This window comes from Bufo gargarizans, chromosome 5 (assembly GCF_014858855.1).
Source record: "Bufo gargarizans isolate SCDJY-AF-19 chromosome 5, ASM1485885v1, whole genome shotgun sequence".
In the NCBI taxonomy this organism is placed as follows: domain Eukaryota; kingdom Metazoa; phylum Chordata; class Amphibia; order Anura; family Bufonidae; genus Bufo; species Bufo gargarizans.
In genome coordinates this window covers 335737590-335757867 of record NC_058084.1, presented here as the reverse complement: position 1 = coordinate 335757867, position 20278 = coordinate 335737590, and the positions used below count along the sequence as shown (strand labels likewise).

Here is a 20278-nt window from a genome sequence, read left to right as displayed (position 1 = left end):
CCCGTCTAAAAAAAAAAATTTTTTTTTTTTATTCTTCAGGGCCGCACCGCCGATCACCACAGGCGGCGCGGCCCTGGATGTAATTGCGGCCGCTGTGTGCTGTGGGGCAGGGGAGGGAGAGGCGTGTCCCTCCCCTGTTCTTCTGATAGGCCGCAGGCACTAATGCCTGCAGCCTATCAGAGGCCGGCTCAGGAAGCGCGATGATGTCATTATCATCGCGACGCCTGAGCCGGCAGCACACGCTGCTGATGGAGGTAAGTATTTTTTTATTATTTTTTCTTCTTTGCAGAGATCTGTCACTATGGGGGGGCGGAGATCTGTCACTATGGGGGGGAGATCTGGCAGTATGGGGTGCACTATAAGGGGAGCTGGCACTATGGGGCGCACTATAGGGGGAGCTGGCACTATGGGGGGCACTATAGGGGGAGCTGGCACTATGGGGCGCACTATAGGGGGAGCTGGCACTATGGGGGGCACTGTAGGGGGAGCTGGCACTATGGGGGGGCCTATAGGGGGAGCTGGCACTATGGGGGGCCTATAGGAGGAGCTGGCACTATGGGGGGGGTACTATAGGGGGAGCTGGCACTATGGGGGGGTACTATAGGGGGAGCTGGCACTATGGGGGGGACTATAGGGGGAGCTGGCACTATGGGGGGCACTGTAGGGGGAGCTGGCACTATGGGGGGCACTGTAGGGGGAGCTGGCACTATGGGGGGCCTATAGGGGGAGCTGGCACTATGGGGGGCACTGTAGGGGGAGCTGGCACTATGGGGGGGCCTATAGGGGGAGCTGGCACTATGGGGGGAGGGCTTATAGGGGGAGCTGGCACTATGGGGCGCACTATAGGGGGAGCTGGCACTATGGGGGGCACTGTAGGGGGAGCTGGCACTATGGGGGGGCCTATAGGGGGAGCTGGCACTATGGGGGGCCTATAGGAGGAGCTGGCACTATGGGGGGGGGGGTACTATAGGGGGAGCTGGCACTATGGGGGGGTACTATAGGGGGAGCTGGCACTATGGGGGGGACTATAGGGGGAGCTGGCACTATGGGGGGCACTGTAGGGGGAGCTGGCACTATGGGGGGCACTGTAGGGGGAGCTGGCACTATGGGGGGGCCTATAGGGGGAGCTGGCACTATGGGGGGAGGGCTTATAGGGGGAGCTGGCACTATGGGGGGGCCTATAGGAGGAGCTGGCACTATGGGGGGGTACTATAGGGGGAGCTGGCACTATGGGGGGGTACTATAGGGGGAGCTGGCACTATGGGGGGACTATAGGGGGAGCTGGCACTATGGGGCACACTATAGGGGAAGCTGGCACTATGGGGGGCACTGTAGAGGGAGCTGGCACTATGGGGGGCACTGTAGGGGGAGCTGGCACTATGGGGGGCCTATAGGGGGAGCTAGCACTATGGGGGGAGGGCTGGCACTATTGGGGGAGCTGGCACTATGGGGGCATTTCTTACTGGCACATTATGGGGGGGGCACCATGGGGGAGAGGAGCACTATGGGGGTAACTGGGGGCTCTAAAGGGGCTTTTTTTTAATTATTGGCACATTCTGGGGGGCACTATAGGGGAGAGCAGCACTATGGGGCATCTGGTGCTACTATAGGGGCATTATTTGGGGGCACTATGGGGAAGTGGGGGCTCTAAAGGGGCCTTTTGTATTGGAACATTATGGGGGGCACTATGGCATTTGGTGGCACTAAGGGGGCATTTTTTACTGGCACATTATGGAAGGCACTATAGGGGAGAGCGGCACTATGGGGGAGTGGAGCACTATTGGGGCATATGGTGGCACTAAGAAGGGGCATTTTTTTACTGGTACATTGTGGGGGAGAGGAGCACTATAGGGGCATCTGCTGGGGGCACTAAGGGGCATTTTTTTACTGGCATATTATGGGGACACTATGGGGAAGGGGGAGAGGAGCAGTATGAGGGCATTTACTGGGGCACTATATAGAGGTATTTTATACTGGCATACATTATGGGGACATTAGCTCAACTGCGGGCACTAAGCGGGGGTATTTCATGTACTGTCATATTATAGGGAAAATTAGTACTACTAGGGGGTATTATGGGAAGCTTTACTACTACTAGGGGCTATGAAGAACATGATTACTAGGGCACTATAGGGGCATTATTACTACTAAGTGTGCTCTGGCAGAGAATTATTTCTATTGGTGGGATTTTGGGGAGCATTGTTACTTTGGGGGCACCCTGGCATAGTATCAGCTTAGCACAATTATTTTTGGGGGACATTATCTTTATACTATTAGTGTCTGGGCGCAGTTATTTTTTAGAGCGCTGTGTGCCAATAATTGTTTAAGGGGGCACTATCTGTGTGGTAGTAGTATTTCCAGGCGGACTGTTTCTGTAGTATAGTATTGGGGGCATAGCGGATACAGTATTGGGGGCACTATCTGTGTGGTAGTTTGTATTTCCAGGGGGACTGTTTCTGCAGTATAGTATTGGGGGTGGCAGGAAACTAATGTCTGTTTCTCAATCTCTGCAGAGAAGGGAGATGGCAGAAAAATCATCATGGCGGTCTGGTCTGAATGGAGAAGATGAGGAAAGAGAACGTCTACAACAAAGGTGACATCACTGGATGTAAGAGGTATGTGGCGCTATGTAGGAGAGGAGATGCTCCGGCTCCTCCCCCTGCCATTTGCAGAAGGAGGATTCAGAACTGGGTGAGGATGACGAAAGGGGGCAGCAGGCCACGGGCGGGTGGCAGATGGTGGGGGGAACCACAGGCCTTGAGCAGGATCAGGGTAGGGAGGAGAGCGGAGGAGCTTCCTGGCTGTAGCTTGTTATATAAGCAGGCAGTGCAGCCAGGACGGCCTCCCCTCTCCGTATGATGTGTAGAGACAGGCCGCAGCTATAAAATGTCAGCTGTACAGTGTGTGTTGGGAGTGGCCTATTATATGTAGGAGGGGCTTTTAATGATGGGCGGGGCTAAAAATGGGCCACTTGACTAGATTTGCCCCCCAGGACTAAGGCTGCCAGTCCTCCCCTGCCGCAAGGTAACTTTTTGTTTGATTATGACTGCTTGTTTTGTCACTTGCCTAAAGTGTGAAAAAACACTGAACTGTTTGATCCATAGAACTTGTTGTTGTCTCTATACTGCGTCCGCTAATCCTGTCTACCAGAGCGAAACCCCACACTCCATTCAGACTGCCCCAGAAGATCAGAGACTTATCTTTAATTTGTCTTAATGGGACAACATCTTAAACCCCTTCCCAACTGCCCAATTTAAATAATGCATGCGATGGACGATAACATTGATTACACACATTTAACCCCTTAGATGCCATGGTGAAATGTGACCACGGCATCTGGGAGCTCAAAAACCTGGGAGTGTGCACCCGGGCATTCAATAGCTACCCCTAGCGGGAATTGGGGGAGCCAGATGGTGTGTGCAGCAGCCTCGGTCCTCCTAAATGATCCGAGGCTGCCACAGATAGTTTCCTATGGAGACCCTGCTAATGCATTGGAGTCTAATGATTGATTGTTCAAGTTCCCTAGAACTATTAAAAAGTGTATAAAAGAAAGAAAAAAGTTTTTAAAACTAAACTGTAAAAATATATAAAATTTTAAATCACCCCCCTTTCCCAAAAATACAAATAAAAATGAACAATTAAAAAATTAAAACATCATAGGCATTGTTGTGTGCAAAAAGCCTGTACTATTAAAATATAAATATATTTATCCCATACTGCGAATGGCCTAATGGCAAAAAAAACATCAAAATTGCTGATTCACAGTTTTTTTTGTCACTTCACCTCCCCCAAAATCTTTTACAAAAATTGATTAAAATGTCATACACACTCCAAAATGATATAAATAAATACAGATGTTCCCGCTAAAAATTAACCCTCACACAGCTCTGTACACATAAAAATAATATTTATATGGCGATACAAAGAAAAAATTTGTTTTTCCAAAGTTTTTATTTTTTTCAAAACACAAGAAAAACTATATAAATGTGGTATTGTTGTACTGACCCAGAGAACAAAGTTAAAAGGTCAGTTTTACTGCAAAACCCCATAATACTGTGTTGTGTTTTTTTTTATAATTACACCTCATTTAAAAATTATTTCCAGCTCCCTACTACATCAGATGCAACAGTAAATGGTGCTGTTAGAAAGTACAACTTGTCCCACAAAATACAAGCCCTCATATGGCTATGTGAATGTAAAAATAAAAAAGGTATGACTTTGGGAAGGCTGGGATTAAAAAACAAAACAAACAAAAAAAACTGAAATGGCCCAGTCCTGAAGGGATTAAAAAGACTGCAGTTTTCAAATCTTTTGTGGGATTTCAGTGCATAAAATGTATTTTTTCCATGGATATTTTATATGTGAATTTAGCAGGAAAATCTGCAGCGGTATACAACAATGAGAGTGCTGTACTTAGATTCTGCTGCAGCCATCCATAACATATAAAAATACCCAAAAGTCTAAGGGGCAATAGGCTTAAAAGGAAGTTATCAGCAAATTCATGCTGCCTGAACCATGGCCAGCTAGAAATCCCAGGTTCCCTCATCACAAATAACTATGATTTAGGGCTCATGCACACGACGTATGTATTTTTCGGTCCGCAAAAAAAAGGATGACATCCGTGTGCATTCCGTATTTTGCGGAACTAATAGAACAGTACTATCCTTTTCCGTGATGCGGACAATAATAGGACATGATCAATATTTTTATGGAACGGAAATACGGACATACAGAAACGGAATGCACACAGAGTAACTTCAGTTTTTATTGAAAACAGTTGAAATCAAGGGTTCTGCATACGGTCCGCAAAAAAACTGAACGGACACGGAAAGAAAATACGTTTGTGCGCATGAGCCCCTAACTCTGAAACTTTGTGGCATTTCAGAGAAAACATACTTTTAGAGCTGGGCATAGGGAGGAGTGCCCACCTCTGGAACTCCCTGCTCAGCTTGGCTTGATTGACAGATCTCTCTCCATTTGTGTATAGAGAGATCACTGAATAAAGTCTAGCTGACCAGCATGAAACTACTGACAAGTTCCCTTTAACAGCAAAAGTTTCAAAATATCACTTTAAAGGGGGTTTCCAAGTTTCTAGTAGTGATGACCTATCCTCTGGATAGGTCCTCAATATCTGACCGCTGGGGTGTCTGACACCTGATTGAGAAGGCACGGGCACTTGCAGTAGTACTTTAATCTTCTCTCAACTTTCCCTACGCCAAGTGACGACGCGTTCATCAGTCACATGGCCTAGGCGCAGCTCAGCCCCATAGAAGTCAATAGAGCCGAGCACAATATCAAGCACAGCCACTATACTATGTACACCCTTGGTAAGCACAGAGAAGGCCACAACCGCCAATGCTTTCTCAAACAGCTGATCGGCGGGGGTCCCGGGTGTTGGACGCCCACCGATCAGATACTGATGACCTATCCAGAGGATAGATCATCAGTATTTTGATATCTGAAAACCCTTTTAATGTACAAGAGTGTGAATCGGTTCTTAACATTCCAAACCAGTACTGTACATTCTGTGAATCCAACATAACTTTTGATTAGATGTTCCAAACAATCGACATGATAAAGGTGAATGGTTTACCTATTTTTATAGTCCTTCAGTACCCTGTTTGTGTAAAATGCAGCAGCATCTGCCATCTCCTTCACGAAGGGACCTGGCGCAGGTGTCTAAACATAACACAAGATAAAAGTCTACTAATTCTGAAATCCTCTATTTTTTCATTGTTAAATTCTCTAATTCTAAAATCCTAAAACAATAAAAACAGTCATCTGAGTATACAAATATCTGCATCGACTATGGGGGTGAGTTTCAGATTGAAGTAGTGTAACCATGGAAGCTTAAAGTTATATTCCCATCTAAATGTTTGGAGCACATCACTAGGATATGCCACATATCAGATACCTGCAGGTCCCACTACTGCGACCTGCTCTTATCTCGAGAACAGGGCCTCCGAAGTGAGGGGAGAGAAACTGTGCATGCATGGCAAGTCAACCCTCCATTCACTGCTAAGGGAGTTCCGAAAATAGCCGAGCACTGGCCCAACTATTTCCTGCAGTCCCATAGCAGTCCCCCAGTTTGCTCTCTGTTCACTGCTATGGGACCTCCGAAAATAGCAGCGCGCACTTGCTTGTCTACATTCAGAAGTAGCGATGGATGAACATCTTATGGGGCCGTTTTGCGAACACCATCGCTCGAACTCGCTCAAATGTTCGCGAACCTCAGGTTCTCATAACAGTGAAAGGAGAGCATGCTGCGCGTGAACGTGTGCTCTTCTTCACTTCAGAGGCCCTGGTCGATATAAGAAATTTAGATAGGAAAACCCTTTAAACAGTGTATTGCATTATTAGGGTCTAACAATCAAAGAAGTCAACTTATAGCGGTTAATCACACTCCACCTTTAACAATATATTTCATATAAATCATAAACTTCACATATTTCCATGTGAAAATTGTCTGCTTTGGAGGTTAAAATACCCAATGGTCTTGTGTAGAGATGAGTGAATTTCATATTTTGAAATTCGTTTGCGCTTCGTTTGGGGGTAAAAAAAGAATTTTGTTATGGATTCCGTTACCACGGACCATAACGCAATTCTATGACGGAATGCATAACGGAGTGCCTTTAGAGGAATTCCGTTATTCATTCTGTCATAATAGAAGTCTATGGCCTGCTTAACGGATCCATCCCGTTTCCGTTATGCAGGGGAGTCCTCTCCTGCATAACGGAAACGGGACAGATCCGTTATGCAGGCCATAGACTTCTATTAAGATGGAATTAATATTGGAATGCTTCTAAAGGCACTCCGTTATGCATTCTGTCATAGAATTGCGTTATTGCAATTCTGCTTTTACCACTAAACGAAGTGCATAGCATGAAATTTGCTCATCCCTAGTCGTGTACATGAGCCCTATATGTGATATTATTTTTGATCCTCCCTTCCATCAATTAAACATAACTGTATCTACTTAATTTCTGCTTTCTAATTTGCAAGGTGATTTGGAAAAGCTATGAATGCTATAAAACATCATATATGATCAATATGAACACTAGAGAAAGTTTAGAAAAATTTGATTCGGCAACTTCACTGAAGTTCGCTAATTAAGACATTCAATTCATTATGAATTTATTCACGAATCACTCTAAATCAGGTATACCCAGGCCACTCTGCCTTAGGGTACGACCACACGGAGCAGCTGTGCTGTGGGTAGGTTGTAGCCATGCTGCAGTGAAGAACCACAAGGCCAATTAGCCTGCAGCTGTCTTTTATTTAATAATGAATACATACCACACTGTATAGTCATTGTTAATGGCAGTGCGGCACCTTTAATGTACCTTTAAACAGGGGCTGTTGCTGGTATGGGGTTTGTCTGGTTAAGTGGAGGCACGATATGCATATTATTTCAGTTCTAGCCTGCAATCTCCTGCAGGTTATTTGACACTACACACTGAATATTAATCGGCTCTGGCAAACCCACTTCTCCAACCCCACCACTCTCCTGCCCTACAGGTGGGAGCCCTTCTTCTGCCATCTCCTTACCCTCCTTTTCCACATAATTTAATATCAATGAGAATATGTCATCAGGAACATCCAGCTCCTCCTCTCTCTGCATCTTGCTGACTTTTCTAGGACATGGAGACTTTGAAGGATGATTTGGAAGAAGTAAAGCCAGCAAAAGATGAGGATGGTCCTCATTAAGACCTGGCCCCCTCTAAGGTGTGCAGACTGGGTGGCATTGGTTGGAACACTGGCACTGGAATAATAAAGGCTTTCATCTTATTGGTATTGAATTACATGTCTTAGTTTATGGCTGATGTAGGAATAAGTAAATGTAGGAATAAATAAAACTGATGCAGAATAAGTCTCCCTGCACTCTCCATGCACTGTCCCAGCACTCTCCCTGCACTCTCTCTCTCTCCAATATTCTTCTATTAATTATTTTCAGCAACACTGTCCCTAGTGCATGACCACTTGCCACGTCTCTTCCTATGCTCAGCTCTCAGGACAATGGCAGAAACCGAGCAGGATGAGGGTTTTATATGGTGCTCTTGCATACACAACATAGGGTGAATATGGCTCTGCAGAAAATTGGCTTGGCGACAAACATTATGGTGACTGCTTTTCGGGCTTCTTACTCTCACTTTGTAATACATCATTTTAGGAAAACCTTATTTCTTTCCACGAAGAGCGAGGAAATTTGGATTAGTTGCTAATGGAAGTTTTCCTAAACTTTGGACCAAATTCTGCTTCGAATACTTTGCTTCGCTCAACACTAATGAACACATAAAAGACACGCACTGTATTTGTTTCCATGGTGGGTAGACTTCTATGTGCTCATGAGCTGTTAGGATGCTGCCACAGCCCATGAAGTGTCTTTTAACACTGTATGTTGCAGTGTCCTTTGGAGGTATATGTTTGAAGAAGTATACCTCGGATGGATTGAGTTCCACAGAATAGACATCAGTAATCTATAAGGTCTCATTGTAAAAAAAAGTATTCAGTACAGTATGCCTTTATTGTATGCCTCTGTATGGAACAGTAGGCTGCCCAATTCTATATGGTAGAAAAAGGCACACCAACGTATACCAGCTCAACGGAGGCCAAAAAGACAGTTGGTAAATTCCCTTAACTCCAGTGGATTATTAGATTTTTTCTAGATTCTTCTTAAAAGAAGAACAGTTTTGAAGACTTGAATGTCATCTCGTTTTATTTGAATATTGGTTTACTTTTTTTTTTACCAGTAACTGGATAGATCCAGCCATGTCCAATATTTGTACAGAGAAAGCAGACAATGATATGCTATGAGTCTTACTATAGTTCTTTTGCTTTTTTTTTTTAAGATGAAGATATATTGTCCAAACATCACTTTTAATCACCTGGTAATTAAGGTTCTTATAGGATATGGGAAAAGTAAGTATAACTTACCACTGCAATCCAGCCAAGAGCTGGAATACTTTCACTTATTGCCGAAAGGTGGTTGAACATTTGACTTCCTCGGTTTTTCTCTCTGAATGTCTGTACTTCAAGAATCTTTTCTGATATGGGTTTTAGGAGCAATGCCAGCTCAGCCTATGGAAAAAAACATTTGCATGGATAGTAAGATTACAGCAAAACCATTCAGTTATGTTTTGAGGCCTCCTTAACACTATTTTCATCCTTTCTCAATCCTATATAGAAGCTTATAGGAAAATTGCCAGAAAGACTGCCGTATCCAGAGCACGCTATATTAAAAAAATAAATCCAACTGACCCCGAAAACTACACAAACCAAAAACACTTTAGAAGAGATTTCATAAGACTGGTATTTTCTACGCCAGTCTTGATATCTCCTGTGATGCCAAAGGATGCACCTAATTTATGGTGAGACGCACACCTTATCATATATTAGGTGCATCCTCTGGCAGTTGTGCTGCTAATCTGAAACCTACGGCAGCTCAGAGCTGCAGTATACTTCTGTCTTCATTTACTCCAGAAAACTGTGTTCCAGGCGAGTTGGCCCTGCCCATCACTACCATGCACCCTTTTCTGAAAGTGGTTAGGGTAACGTATAAACACCACTTTTGACAATATTTTGCCACATTGACGTTTAAAAAGTCATAAACACAGCGTTTGTGATTTTATTTTCACCAGAAAGGGCGATAATAAATCTCCTCCTTTAAATACAGTATTTTCTAGAATTAACTATAGATGTTCAAGTACATGTGGCTGTAGCTTTTTTGACCAAAATTATTGCTGTCAAAAGTGCCAACACTAAAGAATCTGCAACCTCGTCCACAAGGAGTTATTCCCACACTAGTCATACGGCCCCTTTACATGGGCGGAGACAGCAGGCAATTATTGGGAATGTACCATTTGTTCCTGATAGTTGCCTGCTCGTTATAGGAGGTGAAACTTGCATTTACAAGCAGCAATCATCTCCTGTGTATGGGTAACAACGGTCACTTCTGCCATCACTTCTCTCCATAAAGAAAAATAGTTTCTGGGCAGCAGATTACAGTTTACATAGAACGATTTGCTGCCCAAAAATGATGACTTAGGTGACTGCTTGCTCATTTATCATGTGAATTTACAAATAAGAAAAAAGTATCTTAACTTGGGAATGGTTCCTCGGATCAACAAAAGAAAAACAGCACAAGACTCCCTTTAAGCATTTACCAGAAATGTCACAAAAGCCATTTTTTTTTTACATGATTTAAAAATTATTTATTTATTTTTGCACATATTTACTGTCTGGACAAAGCTATTAGGGAATACCTCATAAGCATTGAATTCAGTTATTTCATTTAGCCCCATTGCCACAGGTGTATAAAATCCAGAACTTAGCCATGCAGTCTGACTTTACAGCCATTTGTGAAAGAATGGGTCGTTCTAAAGAGATCAGTGAATTTGAGCGCATTACTGAAACTGAGATGTTCTACAAATGCTCATAATAGAGATTATAAAAACGTGAAAGCATATAGGAACCACAGCAACTCTGAGGCACAGAGTGCATAAAAGTTGCCAATGCTCTGCTGACTGAATAACTGCTTCTAAACTTCCTCTGGCATTAACATCAGCACAAAACTGTTCCCCAAAAGCTTCATGGCTTGGGTTTCCACGCTTCTCTGGGTTTGGTGAATGCCAGGAGAACTTTAAAGTTTGGTGGAGGAGTGATAATGATATGGGGTTGTTTTTCAGGGGTTGGCCTAGGCCCCTTAATTCCAGTGAAGGGAAATGTTAATTCTTCAGCACACATTTTGGACAATAGTACGCCCCATCTTTGTAGGAACAGTTTGGGGAAGGTCAGTTTCTGTTCTAGCATGACTGTGCACAAAGCAATGGTCCATAGAGGCACAATTGTTTGAGTTTGTGTGGAAGAACTTAACTGGTCGTCCCACAGTCCTGACCACAACACCATTGAACACTTTTGGATGAAGTAGAACTGAGATTGTGAGACAGGCCTTCTCAATGAACATCAGTGTCTGGATTCCTCTGGATGAATGGGCAACACGTTCCTCAGACACAGTCCAAAATCTTGTAAAAAGCCTTCCCAGAGTGGAAGCTATTTTAGTTGCAATGGAGGGACGAACTCCATATTAATGTCTATGGATATAGAATGGGGTTTCATAAAAGCTCCTGAAGGTGTTATATGTAGGTGTCCCAATACATTTTTTCCATTTAGTGTATATTCCAGTCAGACATTGTAAGCCTGGAGAATTGAGAAAATACAGAACTAATTCTTTGGTGCACAGAAGAGAAAGATGGGTCAGTATGATGAAAACAATAGAGGCCCCCAGTGCAACACGTTGGGCTCCTCTCTGCTGGAAATATGAGTTCATGACTGGGGACTAGACATGCTGGACCTGCCAGATATCTACATCTCAATCTACTGGTTATCTACATAGGCAAAACTATCCATATTTAACTTGTAGGACCCATGAAACACATTATACATAGTATATTAAATGATGTCATTGCGCCTAGACTTTGTTGTACAATATAGCAAAATTTGGTGCATTTCAGGTGCAGAATGTTGCATCAAGCTTTATTCCTATTTATGGGCATGGCTTAGTGGAAAGGGGATCCTGGCAAAAAATGTTGGCACAGAGTAAGCCAACCAATAGGTAGTGTAAAGTTAGACTACAATGTCTAAACACCAAATTTATCATCCAGCATTAGCAACTGAGATAAATCTGGCTCATCTTTAGACTGCTTGTCTAAGTTTTCTCTATCTACATTTTATACAGGCCTAGTAAATCTCCCTCCATTAAATGGCAGTGGGCCCAGGCACAAACCTGGACAGAAAAGATGTATACTGTTATAAATATATTCAGTCGGACATGAGCACAGTATTTTATATTTCTGTGTTATATACTGACAGTAAGGCTCTGTTCACACTAACATTATGATCTCCCTATATACTGGAATATCTGTCCTTTAACGCATTAAAGCAGTGACCGACAGACACCATTGACTTTGTCCATCGGGGTTTTGCCAATGGTTGTCATAATTTTGAAGAGTGGCACAATCCTGATGGAACCCTCAATCAAAGATTGACCTATATGAACATGAGTGTTATTTGGTCGCCAGGAGACCTCACCTTTTTTTAAATAAAAATGACAAAATGACATTTCTGTTTCAGTGTATTTTTCTAGCTGACTGGGCTTACTTAACACAGTAAAACATTATAGTTAAGTTTTTCCAGACAATGTAATGATTTAACTCCTCTAATGTTGACTACGTCATGACCAAGAATTTATTTTACTACTGTTTTTAATTCTGTTTGCATATATTCCCAGTGCCAGGGCCTGACTGTTTGCCTGAACAGTTGGACCAGAAGCTTGTAGTGGGAACTGTGTACACTATTCCCCCAGGTTCATCTCGAAAGAGTTTATTTGCAGCTTTAACTATATTAGGGTTCCCGGCTTTTAAACAACCAAAAAGCCATAATATTTTGGTAGTGTTGTCAATTTGATGAAGACCAAAGGCATAAAAAGTATGGTGACTCTGGCCCAGAGCCACAGATCCAGGAAGAAAATGTGTCTTGAAAGCATGTACAGAAGCTAAGCTCAACATTGTGCCGTGCATGAAAAGACAGAAAGGAGATGTATTTTCCAGAGGCCCAGAGGCTACAACCAACTCCTTTAGCATTTTTGTTTTAGGATTTATTTTTAAGCACTCTAGGAAAAATGAACTCTCAACATTTCCTGCTGAATGGTAGGGAAACTACAGTTACTAGAGGGGTTTGCCATCTTTTGGGGATTTTTTTTTTATAAACCCTTTAGTAGCCAGACCTGCAAAAATTATTTGATCCCTGCAGCTGGGTCCCAGCCCCTTTGCTCCCCAGCCAGGGGAGTAGCTATAGGGGAAGCTGCTGCTTTGGGGCCCAAACTCAGAAGGGGCTCACCCAGGAGGAGGACTAAAATATTTTATTGTCAGGGCCCCTTCAGGCACTAGGGGAAGCGGACTGGGCTGCTGCCTGGCTTAGTCTTAAGAGAGCGAACTTGAAAGGCCAATGGAGTGGGGGTCGCAAAGAATTTGCTGGAGTGGTGGACCCCTGTTCAAAAATTTGCTGTGAGGCCCAGTCATTTCTCCTCAGCCTTGGCTGCCTCGGCATATCGTGTCCCCCTCTGTAAATATCTGCCAATAACTGGTTGCAGCAGTGACCTGCTCCTCTTGCATCATGTCAATTGGTTATGTGATGCAAGGAGGTCAGGTCACCGCTTCAGCGGCATTATAGTAGCTGCTTACAGCAGAGGATGCAATCGAGGCAGCTGAGGCTGGGAAGCAAAAGAGCTGGGACCCAGCGGCAGGGAGCAGGTAAGTATTCTTCACTTTTGCAGGTCTAGCCAGGAGAGGGATTTGCCAAAAACCCTCCAAAAGGTGGCCAACCCCTTTAAACATTGGCGTATCTACCAGGGCAGCAGGCATAGCAGTTGTTGTGGGGCTCAACAACTAAGGGGACCCATTTCCACTCAGACATAAGGTGTAGTTAGCGATAAAATGTATGTAAAATGCCATGTATGTTAAATTTTACTTAGATTCGGTTTGCATTATCCTTTCTGTGTTGCATTACTTATTTTTTATTATTTTTTATCTCTGTACTGTGACATCGCTATGTATTATGGCAACACTGTGATATCAATGTGTGCCTTAGCCATGTGCATTAAGGGGCTCGATCATAAGCGTTTCAGAATATTTTGTTAAAAAGTGGCCATGGTGGAAAGTGGCACCATTCCAAGTTTTGCTTTGGGGCCCCAATATTACTTGTTACACCCCTGTACTTAAAGGGGTTGTCTCATCACAGACAATGGGGGCATATCGCTAGGATATGCGCCCATTGTCTTATAGGCACTGGGACCCGCACCTATATCGGGAACGGAACCCGCAAGGTGGAGGCTGGAAGACTCCGGTCTGGCCACCACCAAGCGAGCTCCCCATAGAAGTGAATAGGAGCGCACCACGCATGACCGGCCACCGCTCCCATTCACTTCTATGGGCTAGCGCTCGGCCCTTTTTGGTGACACCATAGAAAATGAATGGAGGACGGCTGCGCATGCGCAGTGCGCCCTCCAACACTTTTGGGGCTCTGTTCTCGATTCAGCGGTGGGACCCGCACCTATAAGACAATGGGGGCATATCCTAGCGATATACCCCCATTGTCTGTGATGAGACAACCCCTTTAAATGTTGCTTATATCCATTTTCATGAAGGCCCCACTCTTTAGAAACCGATTAGGGTATTTTGGCACATAGAATATTTTGGTAAAGTCAATGAAGTCGTTTTTTTTAAGAAACTGAATGTACTGTATGCACTGATGGGCAGCAACAGAATGTAGTCCTTTGCCCACCCACTTTGCTGCAGGCTCACCCTGGTGAATTCATTTTGGTGATTATATGGTATCTGTGTCATGACACAAGTGAACTTCAGAGATAAGCAAGAAGAGGTTGTATCCATTAATGCCCAGCGGGACAGCAGCCACTTATGGCTGAGTGTACAGTGACAACTGACAATCCCAAGTCACCAGCAGACAGCATAGCCCTGTACAACCGCAGGGGACCAGCAGCTGTGACTCCAGAATGGGCCTGACTATCAGTGATTGATAATGAAGAGAGTTGTAAATGAGAAATCCCAGCTGCTGCTTTTTTTTTTATTACTGTGCCGTCTATCTTGTACATTCTTTGCACCTGTCTTGCAATCCAAGTTTTTTGTTTTTTTATACCCTGGTCCCAGATTCTTTACTTAAAATAGCATGACTGCAAGTGACAGGGCAATTTCAGCCAGAGTGTCCTGTAAGAAAACAAACTTTTAGTGATTCAGAGTATGGATCATTTCAAAAACTCCAGATCTTATAGATATTTTTTTAATAGTGTTTATTTATAGAAAGCATTTAAAGTTTTACGAACTTCTCCAAATCCAAAGGAATAAAAAAAAACAAGACGACAAGTCCGTAATCCAGTACTCACATCTTATAGATATAGTTTTGTAGTGCAAATGTTTCTATTTTTTGCTATATAAACAGAAATGTCTCACAATGTATGAAGGTGTATCACACAAGAGACTATATAGGTGGTACCGACTACACATCTGATAGCTCTGAGGCTAGGGCCACACGGCAGCTTGTAGTTGCAACACATAAGTTGCTCTACTAAAATTGCTACTAATAAAAGGGTTCTCCTGGAATGGCAGCAACCTGTCCTAGAATGTGAGCGGGACTGGTTGGCTCCACTTGCAGCGCTGCCTAGGGCACTCTACACTGCTGTACAATAGATGGTTATGATGTCATCCCGCCTTTGATATGCCAACATGGCTGAGTAGCCTGACAGGAACACTCACCAATATGTAGTATATGTCAGAGCATAATGTATAGTGAGGCCCCGACCCCTCACGCCACAGGCAGCTCTGCAAGTGGAGGCAACCTGTCTTGCGCTCACATTCTCAGACAGGTTGCTGGAGATCACTTTAAATCATTCCCGGAGAACCCCTTTAACTAGGATTTGTTGGGACATAGCAGAGCAACATTGTGATGTTACATCATGCACCCACAAGCTTTTGTTTAGTCCCAGCATTCACATTACTGTATGAATTTTGCGATCCGCAAAACACGGATCTGCAAAAAATACGGATGACGTCCTTGTGGCGTCCGTGTTGCATCTGTTGCATACAGATGTGGACAGAACATGGTGTGCTGTCTGCATTTTTTGTGAACCCATTGAAATGAATGGGTCCGCATCCTATCCACAAAAAATTTGGATTGGATGTTGGCTAAAAGTACAGTTGTGTTAATGCACCCTAAAATATTTCAGATGGCCCATATTTGTCATACAAAAGAGGTGCACTTTATTCCTGGTTAGGGTACTTTCACATTAGCGTTTTACTTTTCCGGCATAGAGTTCCGTCACAGGGGCTCTATACCGGAAAATAACTGATCAGGCATATCCCCATGCATTCTGAATGGAGAGTAATCCGTTCAGGATGTCTTCAGTTCAGTCGTTTTGACTGATCAGGCAAAAGAGAAAACCGTAGCCTGCTACGGTTTTATCTCTGGCGGAAAAAAAATGTGCATGCGCAGACCTTTAAAAATGAGAAAAAAAATAAATACTGGATCCGTTTTGCCTGATGACACCAGAAAAACGGATCTGATATTGCAATGCATTTTTCTGACTGATCAGGAATTTTTGTGACTAATCAGGATTCTAATCAGTCTGAAAAATGCCTGATCAGTCTGAAAGAATGACATGCGTTTGCATACAGTTTGCCTGATCAGGCAGTCAGTTCAGGCAATGGAACTGCCTGCCGGAATCAAACAACGCAAGCGTGAAAGTACCCTAAGATTGGTCAATCTTAACAGTTACTGTCCAGCCCAAACATTGCTGCATGGATGATCTATGTTTGACAATCACCTGATTTGACTGACTGAGATGCTTTAGTGCAAATCTGTCCCTTTAGCAATAAAGAACCGTCATCATAGTTTACAGTTATCACCCATTTTAGGCAACATCTTATTCGCCAAAGCTAACAGTAAATCCCATCCATCATCTCCTGGAACCACCATACATTACTGAGGAGGCTACAGCATATATTTTATTTAAAACAATGTAAATTTCTAATTTATACTATAGCTAATCTCAAGACAGAAAAAAGGCCATTGTAGAGGAGATGCAGAAGTGATCTGGAAAAACCTCCTGCGTGACTAAGGCATGTGCTCTATGAAAAGTCTTGTCATTTTAGACAGGGTACAGTTGCTTCAGATTACTTTACGATTCTTTGAGTAAACACTTCTGCTTTATTACAGAGTTTCTTAAAATTGTTTAGAGCAAGCAATAAGTGCTGCTCCGCAAGGTGACTCATCTTAAAGCATCCATTGATTTTTACTAATTAAAGACTAAAGCTTCATCTCATTGTGAAGGATGCAATAATGCCATATTTTATATCTGGATTGCGGACAGGATAGAGAGTAATCACTATCCTCACTAAAGGAAGTACTAACGGATGACTTCAGCCAAAACAGTTGATCGTTGGGTGCAGTGTGGAGTTCCTTGGGCCCACCAGAGGAAATAATTCGGAGGGCTCACCCACTGTTCATACAGGACATGTTTGTTAAAGCAACTGTTATCATTGCACATGTAGGACACCTGTGTAAGAGGTTGACATAGACTGTAAAGGGGCCCTGTGCAAGAAAAATAATAAAGTAGATATTAGGGGTACGGCCACATGGTCAGGTTTTTTCCTTCAGTTTTGGAAGTCAAAATCAGAAGTGGATCAAAAAGTATAATGGTTGACAGATGAAAAAAAATCTCATTTTTTATAAATTCACTTCTAGTTTTGGCTTCCAAAACTGCATGCAAAAACCTGACTTATGGCCATACTCTTGGAAGTATTGGTGCTTTTTTTTTTTATAAGATGGTAGTGGGCCTCATTTCCTACTGGGAACTTGTGCAACTGCACAGACTGCATATATAGTATGTCCACCAGGTTATCAGTTATAAGGTCAGCTTTAGCTTCTGCTAGACCTTAGTGGCCCTGTTTTATTAGAGGTCCATTACAGTTTCAGAGCTTAGGCCCATTGGAGGATCCTCCAGTGGGCCAGTGTCACCCCCCGTTGGGTGAAATTTAACAATGGATGAATATTTTAGCCAACCAATATCATCTGAAAAGAAGTCAACCCTGGTCGTATCTTTCTTTAAAAGAATGTTCCATGTCTTTAGTCCATCACCCGGTTTCACTGAATGTGTATGGCTAGTTGGATTGACTCTAAGGCCTCATTCACACATACGTGGACCATGGTCCATGAAAACCCGTCCTGCTGAGTGCATGAGTGCACGCCGTCATTGGTCGCTATGATGCTGTGCGCTTCGTGCCACCGCTGCTGTACAGTAATACACTTGTATAGATCATACGAGTGTATTACTGTAAAGCGGCGGCGGAACGAAGCAACCAATGACGCCGTGCTCTCGTGCACTCAGCAGGATGGGTTTTCATGGACTGTGGTCCACGTATGTGTGAATGAGGCCTAACTGCCAATGTGGACTGAAATGTTTTTGGCCATGTCTGCAAAAAAAAGTTCACCAGATGATTGTTCATTCAATGGCTATACAGCTGTCAGTCACTTCTATCTAACTAGTATGGCCACCTATAGTAAGATTATATACCTCCCTCCTGGTGCATTCCATTAGCAGCAGCAGCCCTGCAGACTGAGTGCACTGAAACCACTTCATTTACTGTGATTAATATGCTCTTAAACAGAGGCGTAACTTGAAGCTCCTGGACACTGTTGTAAAGCCTATAAAATGCAATCCAGCAGCTATTACATGTCACTTACAGCATTTATGTTTCCTTCACACACAGGTGGCATTTTTGTATTTTACTTCAAAGGCTTGTAAAAAAAAAGCCAGGAAGAGGTTTTTTTAAACAAACTGCAAAAATTGTAATTATGCACAATCGCAACAAAAAAAAAAAAAAAATGCCACAAACCTGCATTGTTTGCATTGCATTTTATAAATCCGTATTGGTTTTTAGCATTTTTTGCCAAATAAAATGCAGTGAACTATGCCCCCCTGCATAGATTTCCTTGTAGATTTCCGTGCGTTTCCGCACCCGAAACCACATGTGCAAGCCTGTTCCACAAGTATGTCATCAACCCATAATACACCAACCCAAATACCAAATAAAATACATCAATCTTGACTCTTAGACCCTCATTTATGTTCAAACATTGTGATTCCTCCTTCTATTTTTATTCTTTAGCTGAAATGTCATGGATTTTCACAGTGGATTTCATGAAATCTGTGGCAAAACTTGTGCAGCAAGGCCCGGAAGAGCCAGTGGTGAGTAGGGGAGTGGTATTGGCAATGATGAAGTATTGTGTCATGGTGTACTCCCTCAGGTGATACTCCCTGGGGATCGGCGCAATGGGAATGTAATTTTGAAGAACCAGGCCAGAAGTAAACGTATCTCTTTTTACTAAGTGCAAATTATAACTTCAGGTATATTCAATAGCAGCAGATTCCAAGTGAACTTTTCTGGTACCGGTAAGGAATATGGAGGTAGGTTGGATGGCTGCATTTAGCACTTGTAAGTGTAGATGTCCACTATCAGATCCAGACTTGTATTGTAACTCGCCTAGTAGTAGTTTGGGTGATGGGTGTCTTATCTGTAGTCCCTCACCTTCCAGCAGTGTATTTGATGAAGTTCGCTCTGTTTTCTGACTTCTCAAGGATTTACTTGAGGACGTGTTTAATAGTTCCTTCTGGAGAATCCTTTGCAGGAGCAGGAGCTCTGTGGTGTGTTTCCTCTCCTCTCTCTGGTTACACAGGAACTTCCCCTCCTGGCAGGAAGCAGAACCAGCCCACTCCTCCCAAGAGGGGGTGGAAAAGGTGGTTAACCCTGTTCCTCACTAACCTTTGCCAAAACATTTAGGCCTCATGCACACGACCGTGGTGTGTTTTGCAGTCCTCAAATCGCGGATCCGCAAAACACGGATGGCATCCGTGCGCGTTCGGACAGCCTTTAATATAACGGCTCGGACAGCCTTTAATATAAATGCCTATTCTTGTCCGCAAAGCGCGGACAAGAATAGGACATGTTTTATTTTTTTAGCGGGGCCACGGAACAGAGCAACGGATGTGGACAGCACACGGAGTGCTGTCCGGATCTTTTGCGGCCCCATTGAAGTGAATGGGTCCGCATCCGAGCTGCCAAAACAGCAGGTTGGATGCAGACCAAAACAACATCCGTGTGCATAAGGGCCTTAGGGTACTTTCACACTAGCGGTTTTCTTTTCCGGCATAGAGTTCCGTCACAGGGGCTCTATACCGGAAAAGAACTGATCAGGTATATCCCCATGCATTCTGAATGGAGAGAAATCTGTTCAGGATGCATCAGGATGTCTTCAGTTCAGTCGTTTTGACTGATCAGGCAAAAGAGAAAACCGCAGCATGCTACGGTTTTATCTCCGGCGAAAAAAACTGAAGATTTCCTGAACGCCGGATCCGGCATTTTTTCCCATAGGGATGTATTAGTGCCGGATCCGGCGTTCAGAATGCCGGATCCGGCGTTCCGTTATGCGCATGCGCAGACTGAAAAAAAGGTGAAAAAAATAAATGCCGGATCCGTTTTGCCGGATGACACCGGAACGACGGATCCGGCATTTCAATGCATTTTTTCGACTGATCAGGCATTTTTAAGACTGATCAGGATCCTGATCAGTCTTACTAATGCCATCAGTTAGCATACATTTTGCCTGATCCGACAGGCAGTTCCGGCGACAGAACTGCTTGCCGGATCTCTCT

The 20278-nt window shown here is 43.6% G+C and overlaps 1 protein-coding gene across 1 annotated transcript in view; it reads right to left on the bottom strand.

Moving 5' to 3' along the window:
* Positions 1-20278, bottom strand: part of CAP2 (cyclase associated actin cytoskeleton regulatory protein 2) — a 114701-nt gene that overhangs the window by 45183 nt on the left and 49240 nt on the right. The window contains exons 5-6 of the mRNA XM_044293417.1: positions 8935-9078; positions 5594-5679 (exon numbers count right to left, since the gene is read on the bottom strand). Of these exons, the coding sequence (XP_044149352.1) occupies positions 5594-5679; positions 8935-9078 (230 nt within the window). The remainder of the gene's footprint in view (positions 1-5593; positions 5680-8934; positions 9079-20278) is intronic.